Source organism: Narcine bancroftii, chromosome 7 (assembly GCF_036971445.1).
Source record: "Narcine bancroftii isolate sNarBan1 chromosome 7, sNarBan1.hap1, whole genome shotgun sequence".
NCBI lineage: Eukaryota > Metazoa > Chordata > Chondrichthyes > Torpediniformes > Narcinidae > Narcine > Narcine bancroftii.
Window position 1 is genome coordinate 56,918,905 of NC_091475.1, and position 23,155 is coordinate 56,942,059.

At 40.3% G+C, this 23,155-nt stretch overlaps 1 protein-coding gene across 5 annotated transcripts in view; it reads right to left on the reverse strand.

The window, feature by feature from the left end:
* LOC138738955 (pyruvate dehydrogenase (acetyl-transferring) kinase isozyme 3, mitochondrial) overlaps positions 1–23,155 on the reverse strand; it is an 80,475-nt gene that overhangs the window by 14,205 nt on the left and 43,115 nt on the right. For 4 of the 5 annotated variants that reach the window (XM_069890188.1, XM_069890187.1, XM_069890191.1 and 1 more), the window contains 5 exons: positions 11,718–11,789; positions 11,269–11,453; positions 3,151–3,240; positions 1,743–1,820; positions 435–511 (listed from right to left, as the gene is read on the reverse strand). In XM_069890188.1, coding sequence (XP_069746289.1) covers positions 435–511; positions 1,743–1,820; positions 3,151–3,240; positions 11,269–11,453; positions 11,718–11,789 — 502 coding nt within the window. Of the gene's footprint in view, positions 1–434; positions 512–1,742; positions 1,821–3,150; positions 3,241–11,268; positions 11,454–11,717; positions 11,790–16,247; positions 16,385–23,155 lie in introns of those variants that run through there. The other variant, XM_069890192.1, reaches the window with a different exon arrangement.

Here is a 23,155-nt window from a genome sequence, read left to right on the forward strand (position 1 = left end):
AAATGCATATAAAAATAAAAACTGACATCAGTGTAATATCTGGCTGAGCGAGGCAGAGTAAACAAAGATCAATATTAATTCCAATGACAAAGTGTGTGAAATTTCATTTTATGCTTGGAAGATCATCTTTCGATATTGTTTTGTAGAATAACTGGTACACTTGCACCAATTCACACACAGAGTCAAGGATATCGTTTGTGTGCTTTAACTGCAAAGCCTTAAGTAGTAACATCCTCAAAGTATCATCACTGGAATTTCAGCTACTAACTAAATGTATTTATTATTACACAGAATAAAATACCAAAGTTTCCCAATGATAAAAATGAGTAGTATAAACAGAGGTGTAAAATGATCCAGACTTTAATCAGGTTTCAAGAAACACAAGCACAAAATTGTATTCTTCAGCAATAGTTAAACATGAACGGTGAACTTACTTTAAACAACTCGAACAACATGTGGAAAAGATGCGAGGGTACATAAACCACTTGGACAGGCTTTGCAGGTGTTTTTGCTGAAAAATATTCATAAATCAATTAGTTATGATGGTTCTTTTGCACGATTGTTAACACCCATACAATAAATATAATTTATTACTATTTATACTTAAACCAGTCTCTTCAGTTCAATAAATAGCATATTCTGATTAAACTAATGAATAAAACATGATTAAAAAATACATTGTTAATGCTGGAAATATTCAGGAGGTCAGGCAGCAAATATGGAGGGAGAAACAGAATTAACACACACACACACACACACACACACCCTTTCATTAAAAAAACTCTGGTATTATTTGATTTGTTATGGAAGGATAACTGTTCAAGTCATTAAGTCAATCTTTGGGAAGAGCCTGGAGCAATTTTGAAAGCCATTTTAAAAACCAGTGAAAAAGTTACCAAAAGAATGACACAAGTTTGATAAAGATTGAGCTAAATATTCACCCAGTCTATTCTACATGGTCAAAACAATGAATTCTGAGCATCTATTTTGTGTTTGGTGGTCAGATATTGTCATTGTTTTACATTTCCCTTTTAAAATGACATTGTTCCAAAATTACATGACCTTGCAATACAACTTGCCTTGACCATTACACTATTATTTGTCAAATTACTCATCCAAAGTGCTGTACTGGATCCACAGAAATTTCCTCCAAATGGATCCATCGTCTCTAATTCCCAGCAGCAACTACCCCCATATTCTCTCTACATATTCCCGCTCTCTCTGCAGTCTTAAGCTCAACCAAATTATTTTCAAGGTTGGTATCATACTTGATGTCTTGATGTTCTTCCTTTCATACAAAATCTTCTGCATCCACCTCAGTCGTATTGCTCGACTCAATGATGCATCCCCATTTCACTCTGTCAATTAACTCACACTTTTTTCTAATATTTTAAATTATTTCTTAGCAACTGTGAGCTCTTGGTAAAAGCTGTCGGGAGCATCTGCACAAGGGTTTTAATATGCCTCATGAATGCCTCTCGAGATGCAGAGAATCCACTTGATAAGCCTTCCACATCTGAATCAGTTGAGTGCAAGCAAGCAACTGTGGGTGATGCTCTTAACCCAGTTCAATTTGGCAACAAAGAATTAATGTTTGACAGACCACAGTAATGGCGCTTTGATACAGAACCAATCCTAATTTTTTGCCATTGAGTAAATGATTAGTATTGTAACACTTGGTTATCACAATTGCTTCTTTACAGATTAATTCCAATTTAAAAATTCTGGAAGATTCAATTTACCGTTAAATTCATTGACTTCCATATCTGGAGACCCACAGTAATATTGTTCACATAGCATCTTTGCAATTTCATATGCATCTACACAAAGAAAATGAAAATTATACATTAAAACACAGACTTTAAAAGGTTTGAGTGAAATACCAGCCAAAGGTATTTGCTTCATCCAACAGAAAATGTTGTTTCATAATACTACTGTGGTGCAAGTTCTCAGTTCGAGTGGAAAAGGTCAAATAAGTTCCAATGTAACAGTGCACCCAAAACCCACTCAGATACATTTTCTTCCAATCTTTCATTATCTATCATACATATGGTGATTTTAAGTGACTCCTTGCGAGTTTAAGTACAAGTGGTAATGAATCGAGCTCAGCACAACTCGGGGATCTCGTAGATAGTGGTGAGATTTTGCAGTCTCACATTTCTTTTAATTAGAAAGGTAAAGTGATCCTATTTGTAGCATTTGCATTATGTTTGCCATTATTATACATTCAACTAAGTCCCAACACCAAATTATATTGGCACAGATTGACTAAATAAAAGATAACAGAGATTTGGGATAAATGGACCATTTTCAGATTGACATGCTGCCATAAAATGATCACAGATCAGTGCTACAGTGTCAAGCATTTACAATCAGTATCAATGACTAACATGAAGGGTCCAAGTATTTTACCAAATTTCCAGTTTTGGGGGGAAAACGGATATAATGAATTTACAAAGAGTTTTCTGTCGATGAAGGGCATGGGCACAAATATGATGGGTGGATGTTGACTTGTTTAAATGAGAGATTATTGACTGTGTTGGAAAAACAGCTTAACTGAAGATGAATCTGCATATAACACATCTATTTATATGTTATACACACACTGTGTATACACATTTTTCTATTGATATATATTTAATTATCTAGAGAGAAACAGATATAAACATGTGGAATGATTCAGCAGGTCAAGTCTTTACACTATGAAGATCAGGTGATCTTTTCGAAACATACAAGATTTTGAGGATTTCCAAAACACACAGCGAAAATGTTTTCTTTGTGGGGGAAATTGAGGGTATGTTTTACAAACAAGGTGGTGGTCATTCAAGACCAAAATGAGGAGAACCTTTCAGAAGGTTTTGAATATTTGGGACTCTCCATCACAGAGACTTATGGAAGGACGAGTCATTTAATCAATTCCAGGCTGAGAGAGAGAGATTTTTTGATGGAAGAGAAATCAAGGATGATGAGCATCAGGCTCAAAGTGGAGCAAACCAAAAGCATATTAGTCTCTATAATGGTAGAACAGGCTCGATAGGCTTTGTAATCTACTGTTGCTTTTCTCCTCAAGTGCTTATTATATTCTTCAGTATTTGACAGATTTTTGTTATCAAGTACAAGAGACATTTTCCTTCTTTTAAGCTTTCTCACCTTTAACAACATCTGCAACATTGCAATTTGGATCAATACTTCCAATGTGTTTAGGATGTGCTGGATTTGTGTTACCTCCAAAAAGGAGAGCTGTCAAGAATACACACAAGGAAACATCCGTGAGGTTACAAGCACTTTAATCATTTTGCAGATAAAAGTGATTAGTGCCGATTACACCACATATAACACATGTTGAATGTTTTTATTAATCAAGCCATTGTAATGTTAGCATAATGTTTTTTTAAGTTTGAAATTACTAAAAAAAAAAATCATATCTCATGTTTAGACTTTTGAGGAAGGAATAAAAACAGGAGTGGATGTTGTCTGTGAACTTTTGTAAAGTCCCTCATGGTAGGCTGATCCAGAAGGTACCGATGCATGAAATCCACCATGAATTGAGAGCTTGGACCCAGAATTACATGGTCCATAGAAGACAAAAGATAGTGGTTGAAGGGTGTTATTACTGGTTGAAGGGACCACAGGCAGGGATCGGTATTTGGGCTCCTGTTATTTATGATACTTGATTATCAATGATTTGAATGAAAAAGTAGGTGGGTGATAAGTATGTTTGCAGATGACACAAAGATTGGTGGAGCAATGGACAGTGAAAAAGACTAGCGAAGATTACAAAAGGATATAGATCAGCTACAGATTTGAGCAGAGAAATGGCAGATTGAGTTTCATCTGGATAAGCAGGTCAAATGCATGAGAAAGAATACAGATAATGGCAACACAATGAAAGGCATGGCTCCGTAAAAGAATCTGGGGATTTATAGCTCCTTGAAAGTGGTCATGGAGTAGTGGAGAAGGTGCATGATGTTCTTGCCTTGACTGGACTTGTATAGTGTGGAAAAACAGCTACACTATATCACATGTAAGAGTAAAAAGTTGCAGCAATCCAAACCTTTAATTCAGCTACACTTAGAATATTGTGTCTAATTCTGGTATCATAACAGTGGGAGTGCAGTTGCTAGTTACAGGGTACAGAAGAGATTTATTAGGATGCTGCATGGATTCGAGCAGGGGTGTCAAACTCAAACTCACAGAGGGCCAAAATTAAAAACTTGGACTAAGTCGTGGGCCAAACTAAATATTTATTGAAAATTTTCAACAACATCTGCCTGTTTTCTCTTCTTTCAACATATGTAATGTTAAACTTTTACTTATTAAAATAAATGTTTAATAATAGTTTTGGTTAAGCTCTTTCCAGAAGAAGCATTAACAAATGAGAAAAATATTCAATAAATAATATTTCTCTACAGCCTTTAAGCTCTTTTTAAATGTTTTTTTTTCACAAACCAACGAGTCAAAAAAAAACCAACTTGCTTCAATAAAAATCCAATCTTTCAACTATGAACAGTCCAAAGTTAACCAAAGAAAATATTAATCCAAGCTTAGCTTGTTACACTGTGATTTACTCTGATGCACCTGGGTCTAAACCAGATACTTGGCATCTCTTCTTAGATGCAAGTTCATCAAACTCTGGGGTCAGAGTTTGCCTCCCACCTGTCTTGAAAGGTCCTGTTTTCTGTCTTTCGTTTGGCCATTTTTCGTAAGGGGTTTATTACATGCGAGTTCGGCGACAGGTCGCAGATGCTAATGAAAGTAAAGAGAGGAGGTGGGGGCGATTAGCGGGCTGACGGGCCGGCGCCAACGTATTTGCAAAGCATTCTGGGATTCGTAGTATTAGCTGTGCATGCGCTATACTGGCGCGGCGGCCAGCGGGCCAGCTCTAATACATATTTGATATGATCTTGCGGGCCAAATAGAATTATATCACGGACCAAATTTGACCTGAGGGCCTGAGTTTGACATGTGTGGATTAGAGGGTTTGAGCTATGGGGCGAGGTTGGACAAACCTGTATTGTTTTCTGTGCAGCTTCAGAGTCTGAAGGAAGACTGGCTTGAAATTTCTAAAATTATGAGAGGCATTGAGCCATAATCTTTTTTCCAGGGTAAAATTGTCAAATTCCAGAGGATGTATGCATTAAAGTTGAGGGGGATGGTAGAGTTTAAAGATGATGCACAAGACTTAAATAAACACTCAGAATGGTGGGTGCCTGGAACAAGCTGTCAGGAGTAGTAGTGGAGGCAGATACGATGGTAGCAACCAAGAAGCTTCAAGATAGACACGAACATTTGTGGTGGGGGGGGGGGGGGGGAAGAGAAATATAGATCAGATGAAAGCAGCAGAGTTTTATTTTAATTTAGGCATCATGTCCAGCACAGATAATGTAGCTAAAAGGGCTTGTTTCAGTACTGTACTGTCCTTTATTCCAGACACACAAATTTCAAGAGGTGCAGTTTCTTTGTAGCTCAACTTTGAATTGAAAGAACATCAGTTCTTTCATTCCTCAGTTGATGCTGAGGACTTACTCAGACTTATCCAGATTCAGGAGATCCAAGATAATAACATTCAAACAAATTCTTAATCATTATTCATTTTGAGGCAGTGAGATCCTCAATGCAATTCAAAGTTTCAATATAGAACATAGAACACTGCAGCACAGTACAGGCCCTTCAGCCTTCAATGTTGTGCCGACCCATATATTCCTAAAAAATGTACTAAACCCTCCCTATCCTATAACCAGGGTCAGCGCCAGGACAAGTCTTTTGTGAGGTGGGGTAGGGCCACAATCCAAAAACTCACTCAGCTGGGGGAGGTGCTGCCTACCATGAACCTCCTCTGTGCGACAGCACTGCCACTTTCCCTCTGACGTAGAAAATGTGCTGCTTATATTGTCTGGAGACTAGTGACGCTAGATTCAACTGACATTAGACTGCGGGTCACGATACCTCATGGGGGAGAGGGGTGGAAATTTGGCTGAAAGCAGGTGTGGGTGGTCACAATACCTCATTTGGGAGGGGCAATGCCTGCAAATGCCCCCTCTCCATAGCTTCTATATCCTTCCTGTAATGAGGTGACCAGAACTGGACACAATACAAAGTGTGGTCTCACCAGAGATTTGTAGAGTTGTAACACGACTCTTGAATTCAATCCCCCTATTAATAAAGCCCAGCATCCCATAGGCCTTCTTAACTATCCTGTCAACCTGTACAGCAACCTTGAGGTGAGGGATGCAGGGATTTGGTCCCCAAGGTTCCTCTGTTCATTCACACTCTTAAGTAACCAACCATTAACCCTGTACTGAGCCTTTTGGTTTGTCCTTCCAAAATGCATCACCTCACAAGATTGAACTCCATCTGCCTCCTTTCCACCCATCTCTGCATCTTGTCTATATCCTCTTGTAACCTTTGACAATCTTCAGCTGCATCCACAACTCCTCCAACCTTCGTATCATCTGCAAACATACTGACCCATCCTTCCGCCTCTTCATCCAGGTCATTTATAAAAATCAAAGAGCAGGGGTCCCAGAACAGATCCTTGCGGTACTCCACTTGTCACTGACCTCCAGGAAGAATACTTTCCTTTCACTAATATTCTCTGCTTTTTACCTCCAAGCCATTTTTTTATCAATACAGCCAAGGTTCCATGGATCCCATGCCCCATGACTTTCTGATCAAGTCTCTCATGGGGAACCTTGTCAAATGCCTTACTAAAAATCACAACTATTGCCTTATCCTCATCAATTTCTTTTGTAAACTTCTCAAAAACTCAATTAGGCTCATGAACCATGACCTTCCCTTCACAAAGCCATGCGGACTATCCTTGAATAGACTGTACTTCTCCAAATACTCATAGATCCTATCCTTAAGAATTCTCTCCAATAGTTTGCACACCACTAAGACTCACTGGTTTATAATTCCAAGCACTCTCTCTATTACCTTTTTAAAACAAGGGGACTACATTTGCCATTCTCCAAACCTCTGGCACCTCCCCTGTAGTCAAAGATCATAGCTACTGCCTCAGCTATCTCTTCCCTCACTTTCCACAGCAACCTGGGGTTTATCACATCTGGCCCTGGGGACTTATCAATGTTTTTAAGAAGATCCAACACTTCCTCTTCCTTAATAGCAACACTGTCCAGCACATAAGCCTGTTCTATTCCAAACTCACCCTGATCCAGGACTTTTTCTCTTGTGAATACTGAAGCAAAGTATTAATTTAGGACCTCCCCAACCTCCTCTTTATCCTTTAGCGGCCCTCCTTCATTCTCATCATCCTTCTGTTCTTCACACATGCATAGAACACCTTGGGGTTCTCCTTAATCCTTCATGGCAAAGACTTCTCATGCCCCCCTTGAGCTCTTCCAAGTCCTTACTTAAGCTCCTTCCTGGCTACCATATATTTCTCAGGAGCCCTTCCTGTTTCCTGCTTCCTGTATCTAATATATGCTTCCTTCTTCCTCTTGACTAGCTGCCTCACCTGTATTGTCAACAATGGTTCCCTTTTCCTACTATCTTTTCCTTGTCTGAATGGGACAAACCTAACCTGAACCTAGCACGTGATCCCAAAACTTCCTCCACATTAGTTCTGTGCTTTCTCCCTTGAGCATCTGTTTCCAATTTATTCTCGCTCGTTCCTGCCTCATTCCATTGGAATTAATCCTTCCCAAATCAAGCACTTTCCCATTTTGACTGCTTTCATCCTTTTCCAGAGCTAATGCAAAACTCGGAATTGTGGTCGCTCTCACCAAAATGTTCTCCCACTGAGAAGTCCACCACCTGACCAGGTTCATTACCCAGAACCAGATCCAATCTGGTCTCCTTTCTCGTCAGCTGGTCCACATACTGCATCAAGAATCTTTCTTGGACACACCTGAAAAATTCAGCCCCATCTATCCCTCTTGCAGTTTATGAGGTGACAGTCAATATTAGGGAAGTTGAAATCACCCATAACAACAACTCTGTATTTCCAGTAGCATTCAAAAATCTGCCTGCTTAGCTGCTCCTCTTGGTGTCACGATGGCTATTTGGGGGCCTATAGACTACTCCCAGCAGTGATAGCTTCCTTCCTATTTCTGATTTCCACCCACACTGACTCAGTGGAGACTCTCTCTACAGCCTCCTCCCTTCCTCCAGCTGTGATATTATCCCCGACCATTAATGCTACTCCCCTTCCCTACTCTCTTGCACCCTATTCCTTTTAAAACTCTAAACCCTGGTACCTGCATCAGCCAATCCTGCCTTTCCTCTAACCAAGATTCTGTAACAGCCACAACATCGTAGATCTACATACTGATCCATGCTTTATGTTCATCTCCTTTATTCCTAATACTTCTAGCATTGAAATAGACACATTTCAAACCCTCTAACTGGCTACATTTGTGCTTTGTCCCCTGCCTGTCCTTCCTCACAAAGTCAGAACACAGAATCATGCTTTTGGGTTTCTGCCCTATTCTCTGCACTCACATTCTGGTTCCCACCCTCCGGCAAACTAACTTAAACCCTCCCCAACAGCTCAAGCAAACCTAGCCACCAGGATATTGGTCCCTTTCTAGTTCAAGTGCAGCCTGTCCTTTTTTTTTTAAAAAAAAAACAGGCCAGACCTTCCCCAGAAGAGATCTCAATGATGCAGAAATCTGAAACCCCCCCACACCAACTCTTCAGCCATACATTAATCTGCCACAACTTCCTATTCAACCTCTCTGGCGCCTGGCACAGGCAGCAATCCCAAGATTACCGCCCTTGAAGTCCCGCTTTTTAACTACTTTCCTAACTCCCTATATTCCCTCTTCAGGACTTCAGCACTACATGTATCTAGTAAAAACACAAAATGCTGGAGAAGCTCAGCAGGTCAGACAATGTCCTTTATGTAGCAAAGGCAAAGATATATAAACAACATTTCAGGCTTGAACCCTTCATCAAAGTATGAGAAAATGCTGGCAAGCATCTGAACAAAAGAGTGGGTGGGGGGGGGGAGCAAGGCAGGAAGTGATAGGTGGAGGAAGGAGGGAGGGGACAGCAGCAATAAGGGGGAGGGGGGATGTTAGGGCTGTATGGGTGGAAGGACAGGAAATGGAAAGGGGAAAGAAAAGGCAAGCAGGTTTAATGGAAAGCAGTATAGTCAATGTTCATGCCATGTGGCTGAGGGTGCCCAGACAGAAAATAAGGTGTTCCTCCAATTTGTGGATGGTCAGGGTGGGACAGTACATAAGACTTTGAACAGACATGTGAGTGCGGGATTTGAAATGGTTGGGAATTGGGAGGTTGCTGTGGTTGCAAATGGAACAAAGGTGCTGAGTGAAGTGATCTCCCAGTCTGCGACCGGTCTATCCAATGTAGCGAATGGCACAAAGGGTTCACCAGATGCAGTACAGAAGTCCTCTGGATGTACAAGTGAAGTGTTGCTTCACATGAAAGGCCAGACCGTGGTGAGGAAAGAGGTGTTGCACTTCCTGCGGGTACAGGGATGAGTGCATGAGGGAATCGTGGAGGGAGCAGTCCCTGCGGAAAACCGAGAGGGAGGAGAGGGAAAGTGTGTCTGGTGGTGAGATCCTATAGTAAATGCCAGAAATTGTGGCAGGTGAAATGTTGGATGCGGGGTGTAGGGGAGGATGAGGGAAATTCTATGTTTGTTGCATCTGATGGAAAGGGGGGGAAGGGCAGATGAGTAGGAAGTGGAGGAGATATGGGTGAGAGCTGAGTTGATAGTGGTGGAGGGGAAGCCACATTTTTGGAAGACGACAGATATTTCTGACCTCATCTTTGGAGGCGATGGAATCCATGGAGGGGGCAGGGTGTGAGGAAGTGTAGTCCAAGTAGTTGTGGGAGTTGGAGGTTTTGTAGTGCTTTCAAGACCTTCTGCGCGTGTGTGGGTGTGGGTGTGTGGGGAGGGGGAATAGAGATATAAAGGGATTGGACATCCATTGTGAAGATGAAGTTGTCCAGTTCAGGGAATCTGTCATTGAGGAGATGCAGGGCATGTGAGGTGTCACAGACTTGGGTGGAGAGAGACTGGACCGGGGAGAAAGGATAGAGTCATGGTAGGGTGAAACTAGTTCAGTGGGGCAAGAGCAGGCAGAAACAAAGGGTCTAACCAGTTGGTTGGGTTTGTGTATCTTGGGTAGGAAGTAGAAGGTCTGAAAGCACTCCACTTCTTCCTGGGCCAAAGACCCCAAAGACCTGACCAGTCCCCTCTACCACCACCTCCTTCGCCTAGCAGAACTACTACTCACTCTAAATAACCTCCTTCAACTCATCCCACTTCCTCCAAATCAAAGGAGTAGCCATACCTTGGTTCCATCCAAGCCTGCCTCTTTATAGGCTTTGTGGAGCAATCCATGCAGCAAGGCTATACAGGCAAGACCCCCCCGCCCCCCCCAACCCTTCCTCTGGCATACAGACAACTACATCGGGGCTACCTCATGCACCCATGATGAGCTTGTCATTTTCATCGACTTGGCGTCCAACTTCCACCCCGATCTCAAACTCACCTGGCCCACCTCCGGCAAAATTCTCTTCCCTTCCTGGATCTCTGTCTCCATCTCGGGAGACAAGCTTTCCACTGACATATACTACAAATCCTCCAACTCCCACAACTACCTGAACTACACTTCCTCACACCCTGTGCCCTGCAAGGATTCCATCCCCTTCTCTCAATTTCTCCATCTCTGCCGCATCTGTTCCCACCTATCATCTCGTGCCTTGCTACCGCCTCCCTCCTCCTACTCTTTTGATTGGAGCATTTTCTCATACTTTGATGAAGGACTCAAGCCCAAAAAGTTGGTTATGTATCTTTGCCTTTGCTACATAAAGGACATGTTTGACCTGCTAAGCTTCTCCAGCATTTTGTGTTTTTACTTCAAGCATGGTGTCCACAGCATTCTGTGATTTCCTTCTGACTATTCCTATTTATGTCAGTGGTCCCCATGTGGACCATGACATCTGGCTGCTCACACTCCCCCTCCAGAATGCTGTGAATTCAATCGGAGACATCCCCGACCCAATATATAACTTTGTGGTCAGGTTTCCAGCCCTAAATGCTAAATTAATTATTTTCCATGCTCAGCTAAATGTCTAAAATGTGCTGAAATTCAAAAGCAAGAAAATTACTGATTTTTTTTTAAATAAGAATTTTTTTCCCCCATCCTTAAAGGGCTCCATAGTTTCTCGTGACAATTCTCATCTGATCACCATGTTGAAGGTAATGGCTTAAGATAAGAACAACCTTTACTATAAAGTCATTTGCTCTGACAAGTAATAGAAAGTACTTACTGTGTTGGTTGATAAGCATCCTAAACGAGATACGGTTTGTGTAGAAGCGGTCTAGAAAGTACTGAATATTAGTACTTATAAATGGATCAAAGCCAAACTTCTCCTTATATTCAATAACTCCCTGAGCCATGGTTGGTACAACGTCATTATGTCGATTTCGGATTTTAATCAGAGATTCGAGAAAACTACGCAAATGAAAACATATTTGTTCAGTGAGAGCTAAAATGTGATAAAATCATTGTAAAAATCTGGATGGAAGTACACCAATTGAAAGCAAATCCAAGTTAAAATACTTTAAAAATGCACTGAAAACTTTCATACAGAATATTTGCCAGTGATTTTCCAACCATTTTCTTTGAATCACATACCAATCATACAAAGACAGTATGCATCTTAAAATATCAATGATCACATCCAAGTGTACTCAGAAAAGAAATGGCGATTCTTACTCATCTAATACTTGAGCATCTTCGTGACCTTTGCTTTGAAACTCTAGTAGTTCTAAAAAACTCTGCATATACCTGAAAATGTAAAAAATAAATTTTAGTCAACAGAAGTAAAAAAAATATGGTCTATTTTATTTAACCAAGCAGAAATTATTCAAACTAACATTGATTTGGATAAATTGATATTTGTACAGATTTGACTAATCTGAAAAAAAAAACACCTTTTAAAGATTTCCACTCTTTCTGCATGTAAGCTACAATGTAATGTGAGACAACCATGTTGAAATCAAAATGTTGCTGAGTGAAGGCAAATGACAAAAAGGAAGAAGTCAGAAAGGTTAGTGTAGCGGCTAGCACAACACTGTTATAGCGCCAGCGATCGGAACAGGGTATGAATCCCCCATTGTTTGTAAAGAGTTTGCACATTCTTCCTATATCTTGTGGGTTTTTCCTGGGAGTTCTGGTTTCATCCCACTGTTCGAACCATACTGGGGATTGTAGGTTAACTGGGTGTAACTGAATGTCACACGCCGAAATGGGCTGTTACTGTGCTACACATCTAAAATTTAAATATTCTGTGCTGAAGCTTGGGTAGGATATTCAAAGTTAACAGAGATTTTTTAAAAATAAGCAAACAGCTTGAGACACAATGTTTCAAGTAAATAGAAAACATGACATGGAGATATTGGCCATACTGTGCTTCAGTGATGAGACCCTAATACATGGATACATGGGTAGAGCAGGTTATTGGTATTAAAGGCTGAATAAAAGGTCTGTAGCCAAGTTAAATTGAAATCCCAAATGTCATTACAAGTAACTCAATGACATGGACTTGATGTGTAAATAGAAATATTTCATCAACAAGAGGAGTGCAAGGGGTCAAGATTCCTTTCAGTAGATGAGACAAGATTGATCAGCATAATTCAGGTTATGCTGGGCTGGAAGGTATGCAAAAGAAGATTTAAGCTTTGTTGTCAGAGTACATACATGGCATCATATACAACCCTGAGAACCCTTTTATCTTGGGGCACAGCAGAATTACCACTAATTGGTAGGGCAAAAAAATAAACTGGACACAGCCAGAACAAAAAGAAAATCATAAAATGCACAAGTAAGAGTCCTTAAATGAGTCTCTGATTGAGTTTGTTGTTGAAGAGTCTGATGGTGGAGAGGGAGCAGCTGTTCCTGAACCTGTGGTGGTGCGAGTCTTGTGGCACCGATACCTCTTTCCTGATGGCAGGAACAAGAACAGAGCGTGTGCTGGGTTGTGTGGGTCTTTGATGTTTGCTGTTGCTCTCCAACAGCAGCATTCCCTGTAGATGTACTCAATGGGGGGAGGGTTTTGCCTGTGATATCTTGGGCTATGTCTACTACCTTTTGGAGGGATTTATGCTCAGGGGTACTGCTTTTCCCATTCCAGACCATATGAGCGAATATTTGGAATTTAAAAATGAAGACAATGCCGCAGTTGATCCGTTGAAGAATAATTAAGATTTAAGATTTAATTTAGTGTCACGTAATAAAAACAGTGCAATATGACACAAAATTTCCTTTAGTCTACCGCAAGGCAAACAGATTCACCGTTAGAAATTGCCTGAAGCACCTCTTACAGTCAGAGAAAGAAAAGCAAAAGAGTCCCAGAGTGTCCATGGATTTACCTCCAGTGCTTTTGCAGCTTTTGCAACCACACAGACTCCAGTCCAAACCATGAGCAGCCTGAGCTCCAGGTCCACACCTTGGACATGTTCAGCAACCTCGGCACCCTCTCGCATCTCAGTTTCGAGACCTGGTGCCTCTTCAGCCAGTCTCGAATCTGCCGCCTGGTGTGAATCCCTTGTCTGCAGTCCCCAACAGCTCACAGCCTGTGTGGGTTCTTTTCCTCAAGTCTCCAACAGTCCACCACCTGTGTGCTTCTTCAATCGCAGAACCCTTCACTGGTTTACTGCTGTGGTCACCGGCTCATGCGTCATCTCTGCTTCTTCTCAAACGGGGGTGGTCTCACCAATTTCTGGTGAACTGAGCCAGACTTCTGCTTTCCTGGAGTCTGCAACCCTTTGTGGCTGCTGCTTATCATATGCACTTCCATCTTGGGTCCAGACCCCGCAGTTGCCGTGTTTTTAACCACTGTTGGCTCCACTTACAGGCCACTTAAAGCCTGTATGGAGCTGTCGACTGTCAGACTGGGCAGATGGAACCCGTGGGGGCACTGTGTCTCTCCACGGGTCTGTACCAGCGGCAGCATTGCCATGACAGCAGCGCCGTCATGTTAATCCACCAATTAGAGAGCCTAAAAGAGCAATTCAAGAGCAAAATAAGCTTCAGCAGAATAAATGTTGTGATAGCTTGGGAGAAGGATCGTGGAACAAAATGTGAATGAAGCAAAATGTGATAGACTAGCCTTGAAACGAGAAGAGAACAGGTGCACACAAAAAAAAAAGTCAAATCATGCACCATGTTCAAAAAGAGAGATCAGAGTTAAGAAATCAAGAGATAATTCACAGTATAGTGAAAGTGATCAGTAGCAGGTCTCAGAACTTTGGTACAGGCAATCCCCAATTATGAACGAGATCCGTTCTTAAGTCTAAGTCAAATTTGTAGGCAAGTCCTGGTAAAATCCTCATCAACCGCTGCACCCTCTCTGGCTTGACATTATGATTCCTACAACATGGTGACAAAAACTGAACACAATACTCTAAATAGGGCCTGAGCCATGTTTTATACAAATGCAATGTAACCTCCCAACTTCTACATGATCGATGAAGGCCAAAGTGCTGAAAGCCTTTTTTGACTAACCCATCTATGATGTCAGTTTCAAGATAATATGTACCTAAACTCCTTGATCTCTTTGCTTCCCAAAACTCCTCAGGTCCCTAACATTAATTGTAGAGGTCGTACTCATGTTAGGTCTCCCAAAATGCAACACCTCACATTTGCATGTATTATATTTCATCAAACATTCCTCTGCCCATGTGCCCAATCGATCAAGACTCTGCCCAATCTTTGGCAACTGTCTTCACCATCTTCAATACCAAATAATCCAAAACAAAAAGCAAGAGTCCTAGTACCAGATATTGAAGCACTCCACTGGTCATGGACTTCCATTCTGGAAAAAATGCCTCCACAACCAATCTCTGATTCATTCATTTAGCCTATTTTTTTTAACCCAATTAGGTAATTCCCTCTTATCCTGTGTCCCTTTACCTTCCATACCAACCATGTGGCCCCTTGTTGAACACTTTACTAAAATCCATGCAAATATCATCTATCACAGTGGTTCTCAACCTTTTTCTTTCCACTCACATTCTTCTTTGGCTTGGCTTTGCAGACAAAGATTTATGGAGCATACCTCTTTAAATATTCCCTATGCCATCGGTGCTCTGTGATTAGTAAGGGATTGCTTAAGGTGGGATGTGGGTGGAAAGAAAAAGTTTGAAAACCACTGTTTTAATCGTACCGCATTGGCTCATTATGTGCACGGTTTCAGAACTCCAAAGGAAATGGGCCAAGGACAATTTTTCAAGCAAAATATTTCAGTAACAATTGGGTCTAGAGCAGTGATTCTCAACCTTCCCTTCCCACTCACATCCCTTACTAATCACAGAGCAGTTATGGCATAGGGGTTACTTAAAGTGTATGTGAGTGGAAAAAGTTTCAAACCACTGATCTACCGCCTTTCCCTCATTCACCATCTGTGCCACTTTCAAAAAATTATATCAAGTTTATGAGACATGATTTCCCATGCACAAATCCATGCTGAATCTCCTAATTTTAACCAGGCCATCTAAGTATTGACAGATTCTATCTCTGTGAATCTGCTCCCACAGTTTCCCTAACATTGATGTCAGACTAATAGGTCTGTTATTTCCCAGATTATCCCTACAGCCAGTTTTAAATAACAGCATCATATTTGCCATTCTTCAGCACTTCCATCGGTGAACTAAAAATGTTTGCCAAGGAAACAACAATTCCCAACCTGCCTCTCAAAATGTACGAAGATGCATCTAGTCTGGACCCAGAGATTTACCCAATTTGATCCAATCGAAGATAGCCAATACCTCTTCAAGACAGGTCAGGTGCGGCTTTAGCTATCTTTAGTGACCTCCCTCCCCTCCTGCTTGACCTGCTCCACAGTAAACACATTCACAAAACATTTATTTATGATCTTCCCCATCTCCTTTGGCTCTACACAGAGATGTCCACACTGATCCTTAAGGGCACCTATTTCTTCCTCTTGTTTTTTTACCCTTTTGTTTTTAAGCATGCCAATAAAATCCTTTTGGATTCTCAACAGGGGCTACACACCCTCCACATCTGCCCATGGGGATCACAGCATATTTAAGAAGGTGGGGGGGGTCACGGACTGAAATCTCTAATAAGGAGAGCCCCAAGGTGCATTGGGGACATGGAAACTGAACAGATTAAACATTTTTTCTGCAAGGAAAGGCCTTTGCTACTAAGCTTTGTTGTATAGTTGTCAAGCGACACAAAAAGTTTTTCAAGGTTTGGAAGCATTTGGACACAGCATAGAATTACCTTTATAAATTCAAAAATTTATGTTTTCAGAGCATCCCTTGCTTTGAAAATTCCAGCAAATAAGCGTGGAGGCTGAAAAGTTTTGCTCCATATTTCTCGCATCCTCATTTTGCATTGTCTTTTTTGTGACGGTAGTGAATGAATGTTTCCTTCTGCTACCTTTTATTGAAGAAGGTATGTTGTTATTCATTTTTTCCATGAAACACAAAATGACCTTTGAGCTAACCCTTGTAAGAAATACTTTTGTTATGTTATAAACCATCAAAAATAATTTTACCCACGAGTTCCTCTGCAAAATAAAAGTGCTGAGAGTATTGGGTGGAATACATCTTAGGGTTTAATTATATCTCCTCAAAACCCTCCTCTGCCCATGTGTTTGATTTGTTTGAATACATTTTCAAATAAAAGCATGAGACCAAGCAAGCAGAAACAACTTTTACAGACCGCATACAAACAGAAGAAAAAGTAGAAATCACCATCAATAACAGTTACATGCATATGACACAGTAGATAATACCAACAGAATGCACTGAGAAGCGAAATGAAACTCCAGGACCTCTACTAAAATAACTCAAGATCACAACATGTATAAGATCAAAAGCAAAAAAGATGGGGACACAACATATTGCAATGGAAGGTGAAAAAGTTCTGAAGAATGAGTACAAAGCACAAACTTAATGTCTTAATGAAGGAAAATGAAAAGCAATGAGACTGAAACTATTCAGTTATACAAGGAAAGCATGATAACACAGAACCTACAAAATTAGAGTTTTGCTTTGGTGTGGGAATTATCTACCTACTGGTTTATCCTGGCCCAGCAGGAAATCTCAAAACTCACAGAATGAAACAACACGGCAGTTGTGACTTAAGCCATCAATGATTGTTTTGAAATGCCAAATTAATTGCATTTGCTTGTTTTTGCCATAAAGCACTATTTTTTTCTATTTCTATTATTTATCAATTCTAGTTTGATGGTTACTTTTACTCTGTTCATCTGAAAATAAACAGCTTGTTGTCCTTTAGTTTCCAACACTTCTCTCGCTGGTGTTGCGAGCCCAAAGGACCCCAAAACCCAGCAACAATAGATATTCACCACAAGATATTCACATACTTAAACAAAAGTTGTTTTTAATTATTTTTAAACATGAAAATGGAATCAAACTTTAACTTATCACTAGTAACTTAACTAACCTAATTTAACCCCCTTCTAATTCTAAGTGCACATGTACATGTAATGTGTGTGTAAATTTAAGAAAAGTTCTTTGGATCACAGTTCAATCTCACTTCTCATTCTTCCAAGTTCACTGGTTGTAGACAATTCTTATACTGTGCACAGAATTGAACATGTATAAAGTTCACCAGTCTTTGGTGCTCGAAAGTTAAATGGTTATCGCTCAGGAAGGTTCTTGTAGGTTTGCAGAGAGGGGTGTGTGGTTCCAAGATTTCCACAACTGAGGTACCACCATTAGTCACCTCAATGTCTTGCTGATGAAACTTACCCCATTAGGGTTCTCCAAACAATAACCTCTTTTTTTTCAGGCTATCACAGAATTCCTTTCAGTTCCTCTTATTCTAAGAGAAACATCAGACGGATAGCATTTCCAGCCATCCACCACTCTGGAGCTTCTGTTTCAGTTCCAACAAACTTCTCCTGGCTTGCAACAGCTTTCTGTGTCACACACAATCCAAGACTCCCTTCTCTCTCGCTCTCTCTCGCTCTCTCGCTCTCTGAGACTCAAACTCCCAGGCAGCATGTCCTTCTCTCTCTCACTTGCAAAACCCCCCCTTCTCCAGCAAACAACAGCAGTTCATCTTTTGGTCAATCTGTTGTTTTAAGTAAACAAGAACTTCTCAATGACCTCTGAGTAAGCACTTGGCAGAGAGGTCAAAAGCCTTGCAAAAAGGTCCAAAACAGACAACCTGGTTCTGCCTGTTCTTCCAAGACAATAGTCTATTCATTTCATGACATCATTTCAATTAGCACCTACTTGTGACATGTGCATAGCATTCCTCGCAGTTTCTATAAAGTCACTGAATATGAATTCTTCAGTATTTCAACTAAGATCTGTTTTAAAGTGTGTGTATGTATGTAACCTACTCTATCTTTTCCAATTTATCTCCCAGAAACATTCCCAAATATTCCATCATACTGTTGTTACAAGATCAAACCAACAACCACAAAGAAGCCATATCACACAGGGGTAAAGATGAACAATTACTTTATACACAAAAATTCACCTTCAAACTTTAATTCAAAATCACCCCTTTTATAACAATGTCCACTGGTTACAATGCAAATTTCTATAACAGTGTAAAATGAATAAATTCCCCAGCCTAAATATAACACAAGTAATTAAAGTCTAAGTTATATTTCCAACCAGCTCACAGAAAAAACTTAGATACAAAACACACAAGACTCACAAAACTTCGATCACAACCAAACCAAAGATCATAAACAAAATTTAGTTTGTTTGGTAAACTGAAGCCAAAAGATCTTTGAGAGAGAGAGAGAGAGAGAGAGAGAGAGAGAGAGCACAAAATTCAAAGTTGTCTTCTTGAGTTGCTTGCAGGGAGAGGAACAATGGCTTGATCCGGATCTTTCTGGCTGCCTTTGGAATGTTCATCCTTTTTAAAATTCCCAACTTTCTAAACTGCCTCCCAGACAGTAACTCTACTTGGGCCTCCTTCCACTTCATAGCCACACCCAGTGGTGGTTTGTCTTCCAAGTCCAGAAATTTGTAGATCATCTTCTACACATGCCCAGTCTATCTCCCACTCTCTCAGCAGTCCACCTTCACCTTGGCTCTCTAAGGCAAACTGCCACTTTCCAACACAAAACCATACAACACATAGGCCAATACTCTGTAACACTGTAAAAACAATTTAAACACATCAAATATCCTCTTAACACCCCTAACTTCTCCAGTTATTCTATCGAACCAAAGTACTGAAATCATAAAACTCGTGTCAAATACTTTAGATCTAACCTATTTTTCTTTTAAATTGGCATAAATTTTGTTTTGTACTCCATTATGAAGGAAATTCTTGGCTATGCATGTTTTCTTCACCTATCCTAACCACATTTAGAGATTTGTGAACATGAGAACAGAATAGCATTTGGATCTGTAGAAGTGAGGCTGATTTGATCTCGGAATTAACTTCACTCTCCTACCCGATCCCATAATCCTAGACTCAAAATATTTGCATCTTAATGTTGTGTGGAAAAGGAAACAAGTTCAGTCGGTTCAAAGCAACAACACTGGACACAGGAATAATCTTTATTAAAATACACTCAAGAGGATCGCAACAGGGATAATGCACACTAATACTCTCAATCACACAACACATTATAATCAGTCATAATCGGACTTAACACTACCGATACTAGCAAGTGCTTACACTTATACAAACACATTAAAACCCAGTCACATCAGACTTAACACTACTGATACTAGCAACTGTGTACAGACTTATAACAACCAAGGATTAAAATGTGCTACCCGCTGTTTCTTGTCTAATGCGGACATGGCTCCAATGCTATCTAACAGCCCTGATCCCCGTGTCGTGCTCACCTCAATGACTCCTCCAGCATTGTCTACAGTTCACAACCTGGAGAGGATCAGGGTTTGTCTCAGGACTGAAGAGAAGAGAAAGAGCTACTTCATGTGGTGGACTTTATAGTAAATTTAAATTTCAAATTTAGACATTCAGCATGGTAATTGGCCATTTTGGCTCACAATTCTGTGCCGCCCAATTTACACCCCATTAACCTACAACCCCAGTACGTTTTGAAAAGTGAGAGGAGTCTGCAGATAAAACCCACACAGACACGGGTGAACATACAAACTCATTACAGACAGCATGGGATTTGAACCCCGGTCCCGATGGTTGGCACTGTAAAGACGTTGTGCTAACCACTGTGCTAACCGTGCCACCCTAAGGTGGAGGGTCTGGCCCAAGTAATCATTAGGTGATAAAAGGGGCCATTGGTTAGGTGTACACTAATGGATGGGCAGAGTACAACCTTAATTGGCAGGTGATGCAACTTCAAACTAGATTTCAGGCAGAGGTTATGTGACCCTCTAAAATCCACATTCCCACCAAATTCCAGGTGGAGATGTCATGTGACCTTCTACAATCCACATTCCCACCAGATTCTCAGCAGAGTGTTCACATGGCCCTCCACAATCTACACTACACTTCGCTTTGAATATTTTCAATGATTCAGTTCCACATCTCTCCAAGGTAGAGAATGCCAAAATGTCACGAATCCAAGAAATACTTAATCTGTCCCAAAAATACACACTGTTATTCTCCATTAAGTAAAATATTTTTCTTCAGCATAACTTCAGAATCATATTTTTTGAATATTTTATTTTAATTCTTCCAATACTCATATAGAACATTATTACATACATCATATGTATGTATTTACCCCCTCCATAAATCTTCGTCCGCGAAGCCAAGCCAAAGAAGAAGACATACATCATATAAATAGTATTTTAAAATTAGAGTCTCATAAGATTGCCCAAATCTCATCCCCCTCTCAACTGCTATTTTAAAAACTGTCCAAAAAGAATGGGTGTTTGAGCATGCCTTCATTAATTAGTCCATATCTTGATCTTCAGAAATTCAACGCTATTAACCTAACTATATTATTTAAAACTTTTCAGGGAAGTTAATTATATCCTTAAGCCAGTATGATTCAAATAAGGTTGCCATATTTCTTTTGAAGACTAAAAGTTATCTTTGCCAGGGAGTGCTGCTTTGCATTTCCAAAATCCAGCAAGTATTAAGTAGGGGGGGGGGGGGGGGGGTGGGTTGGACTTCCATGTAACTGCGACACATCTCCTGGCTACTGTTAGTGCAATCCTCACAAACTGTATTTGATATTTTGATAATGTTGTGCCAATAACCATAAGATTGTTCAATAAATACAGTTACGGTTCCAATGGAAAATCTACTTCTATAATTTTTGTCACAATTTCTGCCAAGTCATACAAAAGGATCTTACTTCCACGCATACCCAGGTTTAATGTATAAATGTTCCAACCTCTATACCATACCCAAAACATGAGTCTGGAATTTCAGATTTTAAACCATGTAATTTTTGCAGTGTAATGTATAATTGGTGCATGAAATTGTATTGTTCCAATCTATAGCTGACATCATGTTATCAGATCACAATTTTGACCAATATTGCTCCTAAATCCTTTTCAGAATCACACATTTTAGAATAATTTTACTCCTCTCATTCACTAGAATGCAAGTCCAATCTACTCAAACTTTCATCCTAAGAGTTAACCCAATGAACTTGCTCTGAACCTCTATTAATACAAATTAATATAGGAGACCAACACTAAATGAATATGTGGCCTCACCAATGCTGGTACAATTCAAGTACCTTTTCCCAACATTTAGACTCCATTTTTATGGTCCGACATTCCACTCATCTTTCTAACTACTTACTGCATCAGCAAGCAAACTTCATTTATGGTACTGTACTGCAGTATTCTTGATTTTTTTTTTCATTTAATTAATATATTGTTTTTATATTTTCCTCCAAAAGTGGACAGCCTCTTGTTTCCAAAATAATATTCTATCTGGTGAATTTCTGCATGACTTTCACCATGTATGCCAAATATTTGTTCTCTTGCATTTCATATCTTCCCATTACTAATTTCCTAGACTCATCACCAACAACAAATATTTACACAAATTTCTCTTTTCCATTTTATATATTTGCATAGACCATATAACCATATAACCACTTACAGCACAGAACAGGCCAGTTCGGCCCTACTAGTCCATGCCGTAACAAATTCCCACCCTCCTAGTCCCACTGACCAGCACCCGGTCCATACCCCTCCAGTCCTCTCCTCTCCATGTAACGATCGAGTCTTTCCTTAAATGTAACCAATGATCCCACCTCAACCACGTCTGCCGGAAGCTCATTCCACATCCCTACCATCCTTTGCATAAAGAAATTTCCCCTCATGTTCCCTTTATAATTTTCCCCCTTCAATCCTAAACCATGCCCTCTAGTTTGGATCTCCCCCACTCTTAATTGAAAAAGCCTATCCACATTTATTCTGTCTGTCCCTTTTAAAATCTTAAACACCTCTATCAAGTCCCCCCTCAATCTTCTACGCTCCAGAGAAAAAAGCCCTAGTCTGCACAACCTTTCCCTGTAACTCAAACCTTGAAATCCTGTCAACATTCTGGTGAACCTTCTCTGTACTCTCTCTATTTTGTTTATATCTTTCCTATAATTTGGTGACCAAAACTGTACACAGTACTCCAAATTTGGCCTCACCAATGCCTTGTACAATTTCATCATAACCTCCCTACTCTTGAATTCAATACTCCGATTTATGAAGGCCAACATTCCAAATGCCTTCTTCACCACACCATCTACCTGAGTATCAGACTTGAGGGTACTATTTACCATCACTCCTAAATCCCTCTGTTGCTCTGCACATCTCAATAGCCTACCATTTAATGCATATGACCTATTTAGATTTGCCTTTCCAAAATGTAACACCTCACATTTATCTGTATTAAATTCCATCAGCCATTTCTCAGCCCACACCTCCAGCCTTCCTAAATCACCTTTTAATCTACAGTAATCTTCCTCACTGTCCACAAAACCACCAATCTTTGTATCATCCGCAAACTTGCTTATCCAATTCTCCACCCCTACTTCCAGATCGTTAATATATATAACAAACAATAGTGGACCCAGGACCAATCCCTGAGGAACTCCACTAGTCACCGGCCTCCAATTGGACAAACAATTTTCTACCACTACTCTCTGACACCTTCCATCCAACCACTGCTGAATCCATTTCACCACCTCCTTATTTATACCTAATGCCTCCACCTTTTTTCCTAACTTCCTGTGGGGA